This window comes from Rhinatrema bivittatum, chromosome 10 (assembly GCF_901001135.1).
Source record: "Rhinatrema bivittatum chromosome 10, aRhiBiv1.1, whole genome shotgun sequence".
Taxonomy (NCBI): domain Eukaryota; kingdom Metazoa; phylum Chordata; class Amphibia; order Gymnophiona; family Rhinatrematidae; genus Rhinatrema; species Rhinatrema bivittatum.
This window is the reverse complement of record NC_042624.1, coordinates 102,845,694-102,864,430: the sequence shown is the minus strand read 5'-3', so window position 1 is coordinate 102,864,430 and position 18,737 is coordinate 102,845,694. Positions and strand designations below refer to the sequence as shown.

General features: G+C 41.5%; 1 protein-coding gene across 1 annotated transcript; it reads left to right on the top strand.

The window, feature by feature from the left end:
- The first annotated feature begins 557 nt into the window (after positions 1-557).
- USP1 (ubiquitin specific peptidase 1) lies at positions 558-18,737 on the top strand. Its single transcript, XM_029618067.1, has 8 exons — positions 558-1,093; positions 4,591-4,717; positions 5,000-5,104; positions 6,267-6,427; positions 6,740-7,452; positions 9,226-9,390; positions 13,670-13,871; positions 17,673-18,737. Exons 1-8 carry the CDS (start codon positions 924-926, stop codon positions 18,400-18,402), a joined length of 2,373 nt encoding a protein of 790 aa, XP_029473927.1. The 5' UTR covers positions 558-923; the 3' UTR covers positions 18,403-18,737.

Sequence of the window (18,737 nt, the reverse complement as noted above, 5' to 3'; positions counted from 1 at the left end):
TTTAGGAAATTAAACAGGCTGAGATAATATAATCTAGAACCACATAAGAGAGGGCATAAAAAAGATTACATTAATAATATTTTCTCAATAGCTAAAAAAAACAAAAAGGTTTGATTATCTTAATCCTATAAATTAACTTCATATTGCATTGTGTTACTATCAGTATTGGAAGATAGTAGAGTGCGAAACAGCTGTGCCCCAGTCTAAACTTTCCTAGGACAATCACTAATGGCACCAGGTCAGTCTAACTCCAGTAGAATATAGTTTTAAAGAAATTTAACCAACCCCGCCCCCAAGCCTAGAACGTTACTTTTCGCGCCTTTTTTCCTTCCTTACAGAAAGAGCCAATTTCCAGATAACAGTTGGCGCCTTTTCTGCAGTTAGAAGTGCCCTCCCCCAGCAAACAAAGCCCCAATGCAATGCCTTAGAAACTTCTCCGAAGCCCGCCTCCAATGATACGAACGAATGAACACCACCGGGGTGCCGAGGGCACCGGCCTAGCAATACCAAAAAAAAAAAATAATAATTAAATAAATAAACGAATAACCCCACGTCCTGTGCGTGATTACGTAGGGAGCGGCGTAGTCCGGCGTCAAGTCCGGGAGCTTGCGACCTGCCCCCTCACCCGCCCAGGCCGTGCGGTCCCCGCCGGCGAGCCCCGTTACTTCTTTATCTGCCTCCAATGGCCCCTGCGCTCTCCGTTTCCAAGACGCTGGCGGCTCTTTACCGGCTCCACGCGGGATCCCCGGGTCGCGTCTGCGTCAAGTGACCGCTCGCGTCCCGGGAAACTGCGTCATTGGCAGTACGAAAACTCGCGCCTCCAAGCCGCCAGGCTCGCGTGACCTCCGGCGCTCTTCAGATCGGGGCCGTCGCTGCGTCCAGCCTTTCCCTTCCCGGGGAAGGAGGGGGGGAGGCGGGGAGCCATGCCTGGAGCGGTGCAGGCTGAGGGTGGCGCGCTCCCGAAAGGGAGCCCTCCCCGGAAGAGTCGGCTCTCCCTGAAGTTCTTCCAGAAGAAGGAGACGAAGAGGGCGCTGGATTTCAGCGAAGCGCCAGAAAACGAGCCCCAGGGGGCGGGAGAGGCAGGCCCCGAAATGTAGGTGGTGAAAGTTTGCCTCGGTTTGAGCCCCTTTCACTACATGGGGGGGAACGTGACCTGAAGCTAAAGTTGGCCTCTCTCCCTCCCTCGATTGTCATTTGAGAGAAATTGAGTGAAAGAGAAAAAAAAAAAAATTCGGCTGTTCTTGCACGATGGGTGTTCGGTGCATTTGCAGATAACGCCCCAGCTCTGGCTGACGATTCTCTTCTGAGGGATTAGGGTTACCGTCGAAAAGGAGCTACGCGGGCTGTTTGCCACTGATGTCTTGGAGTTTTGTGTGTGTTTTTCGTAAAATGCAAAATAATTACAGTTGCAATGACGAGGGCGTTTTTTTTTTTTTTAGCGCCTGCATACGAATTTGTGACTTTTGTATCGCATTCTTGAAGTGGTTACTTTTTAGCAGGAAAACTCCAAAGTCTAATAAAACACCTCTAATTCACACAAAATATGAAGTGCTTCCCCCCCCCTCCCAAAAAAAAAAATTCTAAATGCACTTCTAAAATGGAGGTGTGATTGTAATGTTTTAAAAATAAATAAAAATTAGAAGAAAGAATAAAAGTTTCTTGTTTGTTGTAATTAACTAGTATAGCTGCTTGAAACAAACCTGTTAAATTGTTTCTTTGGTATGATGGCATGCCAAACCAGGATTCTTGTGCTGGCAGTGGGCTTAGCACTGTCTCCTGTATGTATAGCAGTAGCTTAAATGTAAGTGTTTTCCATTGGGCTATTGACTACCAGAAAATACTCTTCTGTTGCATTTTGATTTATACCAGAAGCAATAAAGGTGCATAGGAAATTGGTGCTCAATGATGAGTGTCCCCTTTCCTAGTGCATGCCCAGCAACGTCTCCTGGGCCTGTGAGCCAATATTTAAATAAAGGGTTGTGCTAAAAAGGCACTGGGGAAAATTGTGTCCTTGGCACTGCCTTGGCATCGGGCACCCAGGAGAGGTGGCTGCTAATGTGGGTTAGGAAAATGGATGCTCAGCACGAGGGTCTGTTTTCTCCCACTACAGGCACAATATACGCACACAGGATACATGGCCTAGACAGTGTATATTAGGTGCCCTAACTTTTTTTTATCTGGATATGTGATACTAAGGAGGAATCACAGAAAGGCTTTTTAAATTTTTTTTCTAATGAGCTCTTGTGTGGCAGACCTTTTGGCTGGTGTAAAATTTGCCGCATTGCAATGGGCGCTTTGAATCGCAGGGATTAGCTAACTGCCTCATCTACATGTACTTTAAGTGTGATGAGCGCTATTAGCTTTGTGATGGTTTGAATGCGTGTTTTGGACAAGCTGATTCTTGTATCGAGGGGGTTATGGACACATGTCCAAAACATGCATCCAATCGAATGTAAAGCTGTGCGCTCGGCTGAGCGCACTATATTGCATCAGCCTGATAATTCATTAAAAATGTGCTTTTCCTGGAGTGTGATGCTTGGGCAAAACATGTCAGTTGAGTTTCTGTGATTTGTAACAGATGACGTGAGTAAGATGTGTGAAGTGGGGCATTTATTAGGACTAGTTTTGCTGCATCAACAAGCCAATATTTTATTGTGTAGAAATGAAATGAGGTACTTAAAATGGAATGATAAAGATTGAAATACAAAAAGTCAACAAGTAATCTGAAATGTATATGAAAAGGATAGTTTTAGCTAACTTGAGGTTTAGGGCTAAGCTTACTATGTAGATGACTTTATTTGAATCTTCACAGCAAATAATGGGGTGGAGAGGATGAGTGGTATACTCGCTGATAACAGACTATATCAATGGTATAGCGCTAAAAGTTCTGGGGTCCTTATAGAGATGATCAAATCAAAAGGTCAATGAGGATGTTTGTCAAGCATTTCCAACTTTTATTCAAAACATACAATAAATTTTGGTCCCCCATCACGGACCATGTTTTGCCACTTGGGCTGTGTGGGGAAGGACAGAAGCCCAAAAATTTAACTATTTATACTGCGTCAAGGCAATCTTTAGTAAGACTGGCTCCAGACACCTCCAAGGAAGTCGTTAGGTTACCAAGTGGCGAAAATGGTCCGTGTCAGATCATAACGATTTCCTCGGACACAAGCTTTTTGATGCCGCGGCGCTATCAGTTCTTTTGTGCAGGTTTTGTTGGGTTTGTCCTGGTACCCGCCATTAAATTATTTACACAACACAGTACATAAAGTCACAGAAAAACCAAGCCACATCACACAACTTGGTTCTTATCAATTGGAGACACTGCCGCAAGAGTCGTTTTGAATGCTCTGATCTGACTAGTGTTTCCTTCATGTGTATTTGGAGCCGGTCTTACTGAAAATTGCCTTGACGCAGTATAAATAGTTCAGTTTTGGGGCTTCTGTCCTTCCCAACACAGTCCAAGTGGCGGAACATGGTCCATGTCGGGGGACTGAAATTTATTGTATGTTTTGAATAAAAGTTGGAAATACTTGACAAACATCCTCATTGACCTTTTGATTTGATTTTTATCTACAAAGATACCAGAATCTTTAGCGCTATACCATTGATACATGGTTTATTTGAATGTTTTCATGCTAAACTGTAGAACCTTTTTTGAATAACTTATCAAATTCAGACAGTTTCCATGAGAGCTTTTTAAAACACATTGGAGTGAATTTTCAAAGGAGTTGTGTGCATGAAAGTAGCATATATTGTAGCAATTTTCAAAAACTCATTTCTGTATGGAAAACCTTTTGAAAATTAAGTCCTACGAAGTGTGTAAAAGTTTCGAAAAGCCGATTTACAGACATAAAACCCCTTTTGAAAATTCCCGCCATACAGGCCGATAGAGTACAGTGTGCTTTGGCGGAGCGCACTGTTAACCTGCGATTGGATGCGCGTTTTCGACGCGCTATTACCCCTTACTAAATAGGGGGTAAAGCTGGCGTCCGGTTTCCGAACCTGTGGCTGTCAGCAGGTTTGAAAACTGCCGCCGGCAAAATTGAGCGTCGACTGTCAAACCCGCTGACAGCCGCCACTCCTGTCCAAAAAGAGGTGCTAGGGTCGCGCTAGTGTCCCTAGCGCCTCTTTTTGCTGTGGGCCCTCATTTGAATACAGAATCGTGCGCACAGGAGAGTAGCCTGTGCAAGCGCTGGGAGAGCGGGCATTTGCCCGCTCTCCCGCGACTTTTACTGTATCGGCCCGATAGTTATTAAAGGCAAGAATCTTTAAGCAAACTGAACTGTTCACCTGTGCCCTATTTAAGACTGTCTGAAATGTACCTTTTGTGTTTTAATCTATAATTTTCATTAATTAAGCACCTCCTTAGAGCCATCAGTGTCTAGATACTTGGTGTAATAATGGGTCATAGTTGCCAAAATGAGGGTAAATTCATGGCCTTCTGAATTTGTAGAAGTTTGAAAATGCATGCTCTTCAGTTTATTAGGTTGCACAAACAAGGCAAGGTCACTTAAAAAGCTGGGGAGATGTCTTTTAAAATATAATTCATTCTGCCTTTCTGTTTTTGTTAATCTCTTTTCTTAATAGTTTTGATCAGGTTGTTCCGGCAGCACATCCATCCTCCCCTGCTTGTTGTGATAGAAAGGAGAAATTGCCACCTTTTGCAGGCTTGAATAACCTTGGCAATACCTGCTACCTTAACAGTATACTTCAGGTAGGGTCAGAGTTTTGGTTTTGGGCCAAGACTCGTTTTAATGTAAACCTCCTCCATTTATGAGTGAGTAAACTTTTATACAACACAAGAATCAGTTTGGACAGGGACACTGATTTGATGTCGGTATTAAATGTGAAGATTGTATCCTATTGCAAACTCTTCTTACTGACTTAGAATGTCTCATTTCATGCCCACACAATTCCATTATCTCCATTCACTTTTACCCTGGTCCTGTATGCCAATAATGCAGTCACTCTTAAAATTTACTGTTATTGCTCATAGGTACTATATTATTGCCCGGGCTTTACCACTGGTGTGAAATACTTAAATAACATTATCTCAATGAAGAAAGAACTGCTGAAAGATGAAAAGGATCAAAAAGAAAAGGTAAAAATAGTTACATTTATGTGCATTATCCTTTCTGTAAGCATAAGTGTGATTCAGGTTAGTCATAATGATTGCAACCATTCACCCAATCATACTTTATAAGAGAGGAGCTAAATGAAGAAAGCAAAGGTCATATAATTGTTCCAGCTGTTCTGAAGGCCTTATCCCCATAAGTATATAGATAGAATTAAGGTGGTCTAGAGAAGGGTTATCAAAATGGTGTAGGTTCTGCACCAGAGCCCTATTAGATGAGATTTAGAAATCTAAATCTTTATCTCCTAGAGCAGTGGATCCCAAACCAGTCTTTGAGGACCCCAAGTCAGTCAGATTTGCATGCACTATTGAATGCACATTTCCTATGTATATTCATTGTTGATATTCTGAAAACCTGACTGGCTGGGGGATTACCCCAGGATAGGTTTGGGAAACAGTGGAATTACTTTTCAGGTATTTATATGTTTCTTTTTTAATGCATAAAAAGCAAACTTGTTCCAAGAGAATAGATGTTCTAGAGCAAGGGATCATTTATGCAAAGCTCCAAGTAGGGTATACAGGGCAGGAAATTGGTGGAAATTTGGAACTCCCATCTGGGGTAGGTGGTAGCACTAAAACAGTAACTGAGTTGCAAAGAGGTTCTTAACTGGAAAGAGTAGAATACACAGCCTAGTAGCACATAATTAAGTGCTCATAGTGCCATACTTGCCTGAGTAAACAGTGGGTGTTGGGACTTCAGGATGTATGGCAAAGTAGTTAATATTAAACGTTACATGTCTTAGCAGTGGGGCAGGGTTTGTTTGACAGGCTGCAGTGGCAGAACTGACTAGCAACAGGGTTTGTCTGAAAAGCTTCAAGTTCTGTATTAACTAGAAGTCTTAGTGGGAACACAGGTGCTCGTGTAGTTGGGTCTGTCTGCCAGACTGCAGAGAGGACTTACAAGGTCGAATGTTTGACCTGAATAAGAAGAAATCTCGCAGGTGGTCATGCTGTGTGTCTGGCAGCTGAGATTGTATCCTTAACAGTATAGGCAAACTGGGTGGGTCAGATGGTCTTTCTGACACTTTCTATGTGTATTCTTAAATAGAGCAAGAGAGACCTTTTAGAATATAATATCTAGATATGAAAATTAGCAAGAACACATGTATCTTTATTTTTATTTTTGCAGGCCAGTTGTAAAGAAGATTTGCCGGCATGTTATGAACTAATTTGCAGTTTGCATTGCTTGATCCTTTCTGTTGAACAGCTTCAGGGCAGTTGCCTCTTAAATCCAGACAAGTATACAGAAGAGCTATCTGCTCCACCAAGAAGGTTGCTGAATACACTTAGGTATTCATGTTACATTTTATGCAGACATTTATTTGGAAAACTTTGTTGCTCTGGGTCTTGCTTTATTGTTAAAAATCATCATTGCACGGTGCAGTTAGACTTTGGTCTGGGGTTTCAGTACCTGATGATAGTAAGAATATCCATTTGTACTACAAGACATTATATACTGTTTGAAAATGCTTTTGTCCAAAATAGGATGGTATTGATGTCAACGAAATATCAGTTTGCCATAGGTAAATGATTAGTACTTACTGAACTTCTGCATACTTACTGAATAAGTATAATATTTCACTGTACCTCTTTTTCTGTTAGGGAGCTCAATCCTATGTATGAAGGGTATCTACAGCATGACGCACAGGAAGTACTACAGTGTATTTTGGGTTACATTAGAGAGAGTTGTCAGATGTTAAAGAAAGAAGAGCTGGAAAGTATGTCAGAAGAATCAATTTGTCAGCTTCAGGAGGAGCCTAATCATTGTGGTGAAAGCAGCAGAATGAATGGTCCAGAGGAGGGTGATGGGCCTGCAACCATTGACCAGAATGGTCATCATCTAGTTGTGTCTGAAGACAAACTGAAGACAGAAAATGGGAAAAGAAAAAGTGACACAGAAGTTGGGAATACAAGGAAAAAACCTAAAGTAACCAAGGAACAAAAACTAGTCCAGGAAACCAGAATGACTAGATCAAAGAGAAAACCACCAGGGGAGAACCCGGAGAATCAAACGGCGTCCGAATTCAAAAGTTGTATTGAAATGGAAAGTGCCAGACCCTCACAGAAAAAATCACGGCTAAGCTTAAATTGGTTGAAGTCATCAGGTCAGCAGTCTAACATTTTATCCAAATTCTGCAGCCTGGGGAAGTTAACAAGCAAAGGACAGTCAAAAGAATCAACGAACTTGGAGATGCAGGATGACTCTGAGAAATATGAGCACAGTAAAAGCACCAAAGGGAAAAATGGGCAGCAACCACCATCCCTGGTGGAAACAGTAACTGCGGTAAAAGAAACTGAGAAGATTCTCACCAAAGGTTGGTAAGAGAACCATATACACGACACATGGCAGCTCAGGAAAAATAAAATGTTGAACTGTAGGGCCAGAATTTGCCAATTTGTTGTAAATTAGGAACATACTTTACAGCAGTGATATTTTGAAATTATTTCTTGTATATATCAATTTCCTGTTGCCGTGCTAATTAACTATTAGAAATGTACTTTAATAAAGCTTTCCTATTCCAGATGGCCAAAGCTATAAAGAGAGAGAGAGAATGGAAATTTAATGTCTTGGTGCACCATCAAGAGAGTCTTGGTCTGTGGTAGTTTGCCTGCCTTAACTATGTAAGGATCTAAAGCTGGTATCAATACAGGAGCCTGATAAATCAAGAGCTTTTTCTAGACGTACAAAATGAGAGAGGCCTTTTTATAAAGCAGAGTAATATGTCTGGTTATAAAATGGGAAATTATAAAGTATACAAAAAAAAATTTGTTACCAATTGAGTATAATCTAGTCTGAAATAGGATTCTCCTTTTGTTTGTAAAGAGGTCAAAAGTCACAATGTGAAAAGTTCATTACTCATCCCAAAGTTCATTAACTGGAGGATTCTAACAGTACTACCTTAAATTAGTCTGGGAGGAGAAATGGCCTCTTAAGGCAATGCCATTCTGCTCTCTCTTTGCTAGTAATGCTGTTGGTTGCTTTTATTCACACCTGAATATACTCCTTCAGGTTAACAATTTTGTTTTAGTTCTCCGTATAACGGAACACGGACCAGCCCATGCCTGTGGTGGTGGTGGACTAGGTCTTAGAACAACCATTGCAGCAAAGTGGAGCTTAGTGCTAGCAATGTTAGAAGGATGGTTTGAACTGGAAGGCCAGAGGGAATGGTTGCAACATTACAAAGCTTTTCACTTCTAGTCCCAACAGTTCAAATCCCAGCTCAGGTGGCCTGTGTGAAATGGTGACCTCAGTCCAGTACTAGGGGCCATAGCTGAAGCGTTCATACTGTAGCTCCTGTCAGATTCCTCAGAGTCTATGAATTCTGCTGTTCCCCTTGTCACCAACGTGGAGATGAGATGGTGATTGTCCAGTAATAAGGCTTCAGCAGGGATGCATATGAGAATAAAAATAACTTTAATGTAGTGAATTCTTAATTCTTTGCATTGCTTTAAAAAAAAAAAGAAATGTAACTTTTGGCTATATAATTAATTTGAAGACTATATTAGCAGCCAAAGGATTAAGGAATTATAAAGTGGTTCTTATCTCTGGAAGCCAGGCTGTTTTATTTTGTTGCTTTGTGCAGAATACTAAAAGCAAAAGACAACTTGAACTTGAAATCTTTGAAAACTGACTTTTTATTGGACCCAGATATATTGTGGTGCATAAGCTTTTGAGACATTGGTTTTGTTCCATAAATAAATTATTGCTTTGGGTGCATGTAAATAAGATTCCTGATGGATTGTCACCCTACTTGTGTGTGTGGGGGGGGGGGGGGGGGAAGGAAAATTATGTTTTTTTTAAGTGATGTCCAGTCACAATAGCTACACTGTTGATTCAATATCTTTGCAACACGGATACCAATTGAATACAAACTAGTACCTCATTAAGATGGGAGGGGAGGTACAGGAAATACAGCCACAGAAGCTAAGGACCTGCATGCATGTTTCCTTTTTATGTGCATTGAAACTAAAACTGAACTTATTTTAATGCAAGATGATATAGAAACAATTGTAAATAAAGTTTGTAGTTTTCATTTTAGCTTTCAATACGTAACACTAGTTATGTTGTGTATTTGTGTTTACGATAGCTGTCTCTGGTTTTGAATTGGTGGAGAAATTGTTCCAGGGTCAGCTGGTGCTGAGAACCCGGTGCTTGGAGTGCGAGTGCTTCACTGAGAGAAGGGAGGACTTCCAGGACATCAGTGTGCCAGTGCAAGAGGACGAGCTTTCCAAAGCAGCAGAAGGCTCGGAGGGTAAGGGATCTCAGCAGAACCAGGCATAGTGGGCAGTGAGCTGCTGCTTTTCAGGGATATTGCTATGGCAAGCTGGCCATTTCCAGAAATTTGGGATGTATGCTGCTGTAGCTAATGGCAGTAGAAGGAAGTTGGGCTTTGCTGGCAGCTCAAAGCTTCTTTTGGGCTGCAGTTTTTGCCAGTTAAAAAGCCCCCAAAAAGCAGAAGCTGTAGGTATGCAGCTCAGAGTGGAAATGAGGGTGCTATATTTTTGTCTTGGCTAGAATGTTAAATTGATTCCAATTTTCGCCATAAGTCTTGAGGTGTAATACATATACACACGCACACATCCCTACAGGTGTAAAGTGAAGGTGGATTATGTGTCAATTGTTTTACATATTTTTTTAAAAAGGAACTCTTTTTTTTTTTTTTTTTTTTTTTTTTGAGTAGGATTGATTTTTTTTCTATCAATTAATTGAACATGAAAATGTAGTTTTTATATTCTGATCTAATCTTTGATCCAGAAGTTATCCAGATTTATTTTCTGAATTAATGCCATGATTATAGACTGATTCTGTTCATAATTTTTGTTTGTAATTCACAATTTTTTATTGAGTAATACACAATAACACTCACAATTGTATAAGTAAACGTATGAATGAAAAATGACGCAGCTTTATCAGCCAATCAATGCAAAAACATTTCAATTTCTCAACTCCTCTCTCCTGGTACCAGGCCTTTTATGCAATTCCCCCACCATCAGATTCCCAGTGTATATACTGCTTCCACATCCTCTCACGTTAGACAGCCGTAAGCTTACTCATATGATACACCTTATCCAGTCTTTGAATAATTCCTTGTAAAGAGGGAATTGCTGCCTGCAAAAAATATGCTATTTCTCCTCTAGTTGCCAAAGCCACTTGATGAGAAATATATATAAAACAGTATCTTCCACTCCTTTAAGGGGCACATTCAGGAGAAAAAACAGATCCCTAGGTTTCCTTTGTCCCATAATCTGAAAAATTAACCCTATAACTTTACCCTATAGAAGAACAATTTTAGGGTAGCTCCACCACATATGGAAGACATTTTCCCACCAACCCGCATTCTCTTTAGCACTTTTATTCAGAGCGTGGTAGAAAGAATGCAGCCTAGCAGGCGTCAGATACCATCGAAAAAGAAGCCGAAATAAAACTGCTTTTGCTGTGTAGAAAACAGAGCTCCCAAGTCCCTTCCCCCCAGAGACATGTTCAAATTCTATTCCCCACGCCAGAGATATGTGAGGGTGGGCATTTAGGATCCCTATTCAATAAACCATATATTTTAGAAATTCCTCTGGTTACCCATCTTGCCTTATTGCAATATCCTTCAAACAAGGCTTTCCCCCTCGTTGACGCTTCCAGGACTACTCTTTGCTGTATAAAAAGATGTAGTTAGAGGTGATCAGTCTGTGAAATACCAAACTTTGCTTTTATCGTCAAAATCAAGCACCTACTTGCCATGCCATATGTGTTCTAACCGGTCACAGCCTTTCTCATTCTAGGTTTTTTGAGGTGGCATGCATCCACCTCGGTGGAAATTGTTTATTAAAATATAAATAAGTTCCTTGAAAACACTTGTCCCCCACTAAATGTACTTTCCACCAGTCCCATAGTTTTAGGAATACCACAGAAGGTAGGATCTGTGCCTTTCCTTGAAGCCAGATGAAAACATCTGGGGATATATCATGTAGCAAAGATTGTTCCAGCACTATCATCTTTTATCCTCTATGCCACTAAAATAATTTTTTTTTTTTTGTATAAATGTCTTTATTGGCAGAGTAGAAACATAACAAACAAGCAAGTATCATTTTGCCAGTTTTACACTGAATCCAATTTGAAACCAAACGGAAAAAAGTTCAACATGCTATAGAATGTTCCGCACGACATTACCCTCCCCCCCCCCCCCCCCCCCCCCCACACAATTTTGCCAACATCATTGCCAGTCACAATTTACTAACTTTACATGGGATTGTAGTACAGCCTTCCATATAGGGGCAGATTTTAAAACCTACGTGTGCGGCCTACATTTGTGCGCGCTATCCGGCGCACACAAATGTACACACGATTTTATAACATGCGCGCGCAGCCGTGCGCATGTTATAAAATCAGGGGTCAGCGCCGCAAGGGGGTGCACACTAGTGCAACTTGCGTGCGCAGAGACCTTGGGGAGACCAGCTGGCTTTCCCCGTTCTCCCCCCCCCCCCCCCCCCCCCCACCCTGTACCTTTCTTGTAGAAGTTACACCTGCCGGGGCGCGCAATCTCCCGGCCCAGCGGCCTTGCAGAGGCCCCGGCCCGCCCATTTTTTCAAGCCCCGGGACTTACACGCCCCGCCGGGCCTTTTGAAAATAGGCCCGGCGTACGTAACCCCCCCCCTACGCGCGTAAATCTTTTAAAATCTGCCCCATATTGCACAAGACACGATATCAGACAGAACACAATTTAAATTTCTTCTAGCTACAGAGATAACAGATACTAAAACGAATGGTGTTCAACTTTAAACTTGTTTCTGATATCCTTTGGCACCTCTGCCAAAAACAGGCTCCTTACTTTACAAAAGGTTTGTGAGGATTTCCAAGGCTGCAGTAACCATGACTTATAATCCAACGTGAATAGGGCCACTAGCTCTGAGTGCCAGAATGCCATCATTGGAGCCTCTGCAGAAATCCATTTCGTCAAAAGGCATTTCTTAGCTATTGCTAAGCCCTTGTTAACAAACTGTAAACGCCAGGGCCTCCCACATAAATCTATAAGTTCTACCCCGATAAGGAATACTGATGCCCTACATGGGATATTAACATATTAGTGCATTCAGTTTGGATAATACAGCTTTCCAAAAGATGGTTACTAGTGGGCAGTTCCATATACAGTGTAAAAATGTGGCATTCAGAGCCGAATACTTAAGACAATTCATTAACTCAGCAATTCCCGTCTGGAAAGCTTGCATTGGAGAGACTCCAGATGCCCAGAGTTTGGGATTATTTACAGGTCCTGGGTTCTATGGCATCGACGTTAGATCTGGTTCCCTGGGTGTTTGCGCATATGTGGCCCCTTCAGAGAGCACCCCTCTTCCGTTGGAATCCGTTATCAGAAGAGTTTCAGTTTCCTCTTCCCCTTGGGGGAGTCCCGTTGGTGGCTTAGTCTTGGATTTGCACAAGGGAAGTCTTGCTACAGTTCTTTGAAGGGGTTAATAAACATGTGGATAAAGGTGATGTAGTGTATTTGGATTTTCAGAAGACGTTTAACAAGTCCCTCGTGAGAGGCTTCTAAGAAAACTAAAAAGTCATGGGATAGGAGGCAATGTCCGGTGGATTACAAACTGGTTAAAAGACAGGAAACGGAGAGTAGGATTAAATGGTCAGTTTTCTCAGTGGAAAAAGGTAAAGGGTGGAGTGCCTCAGGGATCTGTACTTGGATCAGTGTTTTTTTTATTTATTGATAAATGATCTGGAAAGGGGTATTATGAGTGAGGTGATCAAATTTGCAGTTCTTATGTATTGAATAGTAGTTGATTTTTTTTTTTCTGCAGCATTCATAATATAGCTAAGGCAATTTTTAAATTGTTAGTAAAGTACTTGGAGATTTTTATCTTTTCCCTCTAATTTGCTCCACAAAAATAGACACTTGTTGCAGTACAATGCTACCAAAATTATTTTCAATGTAATGGAGAAGACCATACTTCGAGCATACTCTCAGTGGGTGTTCCCAAAATCAGTACATATAGCAAGATATATATGTTCTAAAATAGCATGATTTCAGCACCAGGTCTTAGGTCATGATCAGTCAACAGGTCAGCATGCTCTAAGTTCTAATTATAATTATGTACATCTACAGCACATTTTGTTACTGAGAAGAGGATCATGAGTCATATCTATATTTTCTACCAATTATAATTAATTCTTCAACCTTAATATAATTGTAATCTGCATAGCTAAACAATATTTAGGCTTTCAGTATCCTTCCAATAGTCTCATTACTTTTTCTTGTCCATGGAAACAAAAATACTGACAGTACAGTCTTGAGCATTATTCTCATTATAATCTAAAATAGTAGCTTCTACTTGCACAATCGAATACCTTTTTTTGTCTGTTCTGATCTCTAAACTACATAAGCTAAATTGGACTATACTCGACAGATACAATTAAACTTTTGCTTTCGTCATACTCTGTTCTTGGTCATTAATTTGGTATAGAATTGGGCAGAGATGCAGAAGTGATATCTTTTTATTTTTAGAATTAACATAACTATTTCTCTTTTATAGTTTCTCCTGAGCCAAAAACAGATATCAAGACCTTAAAATGGGCAATTTCGCAGTTTGCATCGGTGGAGAGGATTGTGGGAGAAGATAAATATTTCTGTGAGACTTGCCACCATTATACAGAAGCAGAACGTAGCCTTCTTTTCGACAAAATGCCTGAAATTATAACAATCCATCTTAAGTGCTTTGCTGCTAATGGTTTAGAGTAAGTTCTGCAGTGAAACTGCTTGGTGACGCTGTGTGCAATTTTCATCACAGGCAGAGAAATTGTGGTAAACATGACCAAGTTTAAAGTAAAACAGCTGACAAACTAGTATATGTATTGGTTTACTTTTGGGGAAAGCCAAGGAGCATAAGTTGTAACTTCATTTTGCATAACTTAATTGGGGGGGGGGGGGGGGCGGTTTGGGAGGAGGGAGAGTAGAGTTATGCTTGGCACTTTTCCCAAGTATAGTGTACCCAGGCTTAACCAACATCCCCGTTTTCTGTTCTCACATAAGATGATCTGTAATAGTGAAACAAGATCTCCCATCAGTGCTAATATCGAGATTCTGCTGCTATAAACAGTTGATCTTTTACTTGATTTTTCCCTGTAAAATACCCTATTTGTGCATTGTTGGTGACTTTTAAAGGTTTAGGTATTTTCTACTGTAGCAGCTATCAAATATGCACGTATTCTCTTGTCCATAGTAACGTGAGCTAGCTTACTCTGGGTTGCATGACTTAACATTTTTTTTGCCTCATTTAAGTTGACGTTTATACTGAAATACTGTTACTGGAAATTCCGTATTTTTCGCTCCATAAGTCACACTTTTTTCCCCTCCAAAAGTGGGGGGAAAATGTCTGTGCGTCTTATGGAGCGAATATAAAAACCCCCCAAAAAACTAACTACAACCCCCCCCCACCCTCCTGACCCCCCCCAGGACTTGCCAAAAGTCCCTGGTGGTCCAATGGGGGTCCGGGAGTGATCTGCACTCGGGACATTGGCTGCCAGTATTCAAAATGGCGCCGATAGCCCTATGCCCTTACTATGTCACAAGGGCTACCGGTGCCATTGGTCGGCCCCTGTCACATGGTAGGAGCAATGGACGGCCCACGCCATCTTGGCCGACCAATGGCACCGGTAGCCCCTGTGACATAGTTAGGGCAAAGAGCTATCGGCGCCATTTTGATTACTGGCAGCCGACGGCCCAGTGCAGGAGATCGCTCCCGGACCACCAGGGACTTTTGGCAAGTCTTGGGTGGGGAGTTGTAGTTAATTAAATTTAAAGGGTTGGGATGGGGGGGGTTTCCAACAAAGACCGATAAAAGTTTTCTGATCCTGGGAGTGGACAGAAATGGCCCTCCCCAGACCCGAAAATGGGGACACAAAAATTTTATGCCCTCCCCTAATTTGCTCCATAAGATGCACAGATGCCTGGGAACAGAGCTGGTTTAGCACATCATTTTTTTTTTTTTTTAATTTTCCCGCTCTGAATCCTAGGTGCGTCTTATGGAGCGAAAAATACGGTACACAGAGAAGTTCAGTTTGCATTAGAAGAGTAACAGTATAGAAAATGGCTTTCATAGCTGCACTGCCCCCTTTTTTTAAAATTTGGAAGTACAGTAAATGCTTCAAGGGTTGTGTAGTAACGAGGAGGAGGTGGTTAGTGCATTTAGTGTAGCTGGGTTCAAAAAAGGTTTGGATAAGTTCTTGGAGGAGAAGTCCATTAATGGCTATTAATCAGTTATACTTAGGGAATAGCCACTGCTATTAATTGCATCAGTAGCATGGGATCTTCTTAGTGTTTGGGTAATTGCCAGGTTCTTGTGGCCTGGTTTTGGCCTCTGTTGGAAACAGGATGCTGGGCTTGATGGACCCTTGGTCTGACCCAGCATGGCAATTTCTTATGTTCTTATGATGTATTCTTGCCTCTGAAAGTCTGTCATGTGAATAGCTCAGGTTCTCTGATTAGGTCACTAGTATGAGAGAACTGTTTACAGAAAAGGTTTACACAGTTGAATTTACATTTTATAAAGATGCAGCTTAGTTTGGATTAGGTGTAGTCTAATGAAAACTTCAAATCAGGAGAAGTCCTGGTCTGCAAATTCAAATCCTTCTGACCCTGGGAATCATTGTACCTCCATAAGAACTTGTTTGAGGAAGGGGGCACTCAGGTCATCCACTAGAGTTTTGAGACACTGGTGTTTTAGGTACTAGCCTACAAAGCTCATTGGGTGAAATTTAGGATGAAAGGTACCAAATCCAGATAATTTTTGTTGGCTTTCCTTTTTAAATGGTAGGAAATCCTAGTTTACAAATACATTTTTTAAGTAGTGGTAATTCTGAATGAATTAATGTGGTAACCTTGTTTATCACTTTAACACTGCTTCACTAAAGGGCAGAATTCACCCTAACTCACTTAATGGAAGTACCTCTTAATAACTCGGATTACTTGTACTTCACACGCCCGCCACCTGAATACTTGTCAGCAGGAAAGTAAGTCTCTCAAACTCTTTATGCATATAATCTGTATTCCCTGTACATACCCAGATCAGTCCAGACTCCTGGGTTTTGCCTCCCTACCAGCAGATTGAGACAGAGAAAGTTTCACTGACACCGTACATAACCCAGTGTGCCACCTGCAGTCCCTCAGTATTTCTCTGTCTCCAGCTGATGGTAGAACGTATAAAACCTGCAGTCTGGAGGGGAAAAAAAAGATTAAAGACAATTTTTGGATCTTCCCAGGGGGTTGTGAGGTCCCGGTGAGGCCATACCCCCTGGTTTGAGGTGGATGAGCAGGGGTTGGTGACCCTGCTGCTAGCTTGGTCTTGGAGGTCCATGGGATGGACATCTGGTGGTCCTCATCTCCCACGAGACAGTGGTAGAACCTGCTGGCAACTCTGCACTGCAAGCCAGTGGAGCAGGGAAATATCTCTTTTATATGGTTTGTCTTGGGCTGCGTTGCTAAAGTTTGGCAAAAGAAGACTGATATAGCTAGGGGTCTGGCTCTTTTCTGATCTGTCATGTGGCCTGCACTCCTTGAACGGAACCTCTGCACCAAAGGAAAGTATTGGTTTTTGTGTATTTTTATTTGTTCTCGGAGAGTAAAATAAAATCAAGGAACTACGTAGCTAGAGCAATCGGTGTAGCAGCAGAGTTCTGGGAGCTTGGATGTCGGGGCTCCGGCTTCCTTGTGTTTTGGCGAGTGTTCTCCAAGTGGAACTCTCCAGGTCCCACCCAAATGAAAGGGAGCTTAGGTACATCCCAGGAGTCTGGACTGATCTGGGTACATACAGGGAAAGGAAAATTGGTTCTTACCCGTTAATTTTCATTCCTGTAATTCCACAGTTCAGGCCAGAGACCCGCCCATATACTCTTGGGGGGGGGGGGGGAGTCTGCTGCTCATACTGTGGCTTTGTATATATTGCAGAGTTGTTGGTTTTCAAGGCTGATTGCTTATGTTAAATTTGGGAAGTGAGTTTTCCATTGTCTTTTTAGGCAACTTCACCTTCTTCCAGCTCATTGGAGGGGAGGGAGTTTGCTTGTAAATTTATGGTTGCTGTCATCTTGGCTTGGGTACAGGTCAATACTGAGGGACTGCAGGTGGCAGACTGGGTTATGTACAGTGTCAGTGAAACTTTCTCTGTCCCCATCTGCTGACAGGGAGGTAAAACCCAGGCGTCTGGACTGATCTGTAGTGCTACAGGAATGAAAATTAGCAGGTAAAAACCAATTTTCCTTCGGTTATTAAGGGCCAGATTCACTAAAGCTTTTTTTCCTTGTAGATAGAGAATGGATGAAAAGCCGTAGTCAATTGGGCCTTAAACTGTTATCTCCACTGTATGCTTTTGAGAATCTGCAGCATGGACTTTGAAGGTTTTCGGTCTCTGTCCAGTAGCAAATTATGGTGGAACTGTGTAACAATTGCCTTCATTTTTAGATTTCATTGGTCTTTAATTGGTTTTTATTTATTTATTTATTTATTTATTTGTTTTAACAAGGTTTTTATTTTTTGTTTTCCAGGTTTGACTGTTATGGTGGACTTTCCAAGGTAAACACTCCCTTACTGACGCCCCTTAAGCTATCGCTCGAAGAGTGGAGCACAAAGCCAACCAATGACCTTTATGGATTATTTGCAGTGGTGATGCACAGTGGCATTACCATTGGCAGTGGGCACTATACTGCATATGTCAAAGTCACAGATAGTAATTTAGAATTAGACAAAAATAATTTCATTGTTAACCAAATGCATGAAATGATTAAGCCGGAGCCACTGAATGAGGAGGAAGCACGAGCTGCTGCTGAAGATTATGGTGATACTGAAGTCTCCTTTAAAGTCCCTGGAAATGGACAGCCACCTGGAAAGGTTCCCAGCAAAAAGAACCTAGAAGCCATTGGACTCCTGGGAGGACAGAAAAGTAAACCGGACTGTGAACTCTGTACCAACAAGGCTTTGAATCCAGACAAGGTAGTGGATATGCTTCCTGGAAATAAGCATTTCGAGTGCCCCAGCTTGCACGGAAGTCTGGAACCAGACAGTAGCACACAAGGTGGTAATCTGATTGTGGCCAGCGAGTTAGAAAAAAGAGCTTTGGATGCATTACAGAGCTTAAGGGAATATGAGGGGAAGTGGCTGCTCTTTGATGATTCAGAAGTAAGAATTATAGAAGAGAGAGACTTTCTGACTTCTCTTTCTCCTTCTACCTCATCCTCTACTCCCTATCTGCTGTTTTACAAAAAAATTACTGAATGAGAGAGTACAGTGTGTAAATAGTCTACAGAAATGAATAAAACTCTACCACTATGAGCTAAATGCATCAAAGCTACAATGCAGCTACTATCTTTTGGAATCTACTGTATAGAATACAACACTGTATATAGATGTGTTTTTGTATAAATGGGGAAAATGGTATGAAAAACAAATGGTATAGATTTTTCACTTTTTACATTAGTCTGTACAGACACTTATACTAACACATAGAGGAACAAAGGTTGTGAAAATAACCTTAGAAAGCAGGTAGATACTGTTAATTTGTGTTTATGGATATTGGTGCTTTTTAAATAAAGTATTTGTATATTGAAAACGCA

Coding starts and splice junctions, on each gene's coding strand:
- USP1 (XM_029618067.1), top strand. CDS start 924: ATGCCTGGAGCGGTGCAGGCTGAGGGTGGCGCGCTCCCGAAAGGGAGC. Junction 7,453..9,225: donor TGAGAAGATTCTCACCAAAG/GTTGGTAAGAGA, acceptor TGTTTACGATAG/CTGTCTCTGGTTTTGAATTG. Junction 13,872..17,672: donor TTTGCTGCTAATGGTTTAGA/GTAAGTTCTGCA, acceptor TTTGTTTTCCAG/GTTTGACTGTTATGGTGGAC.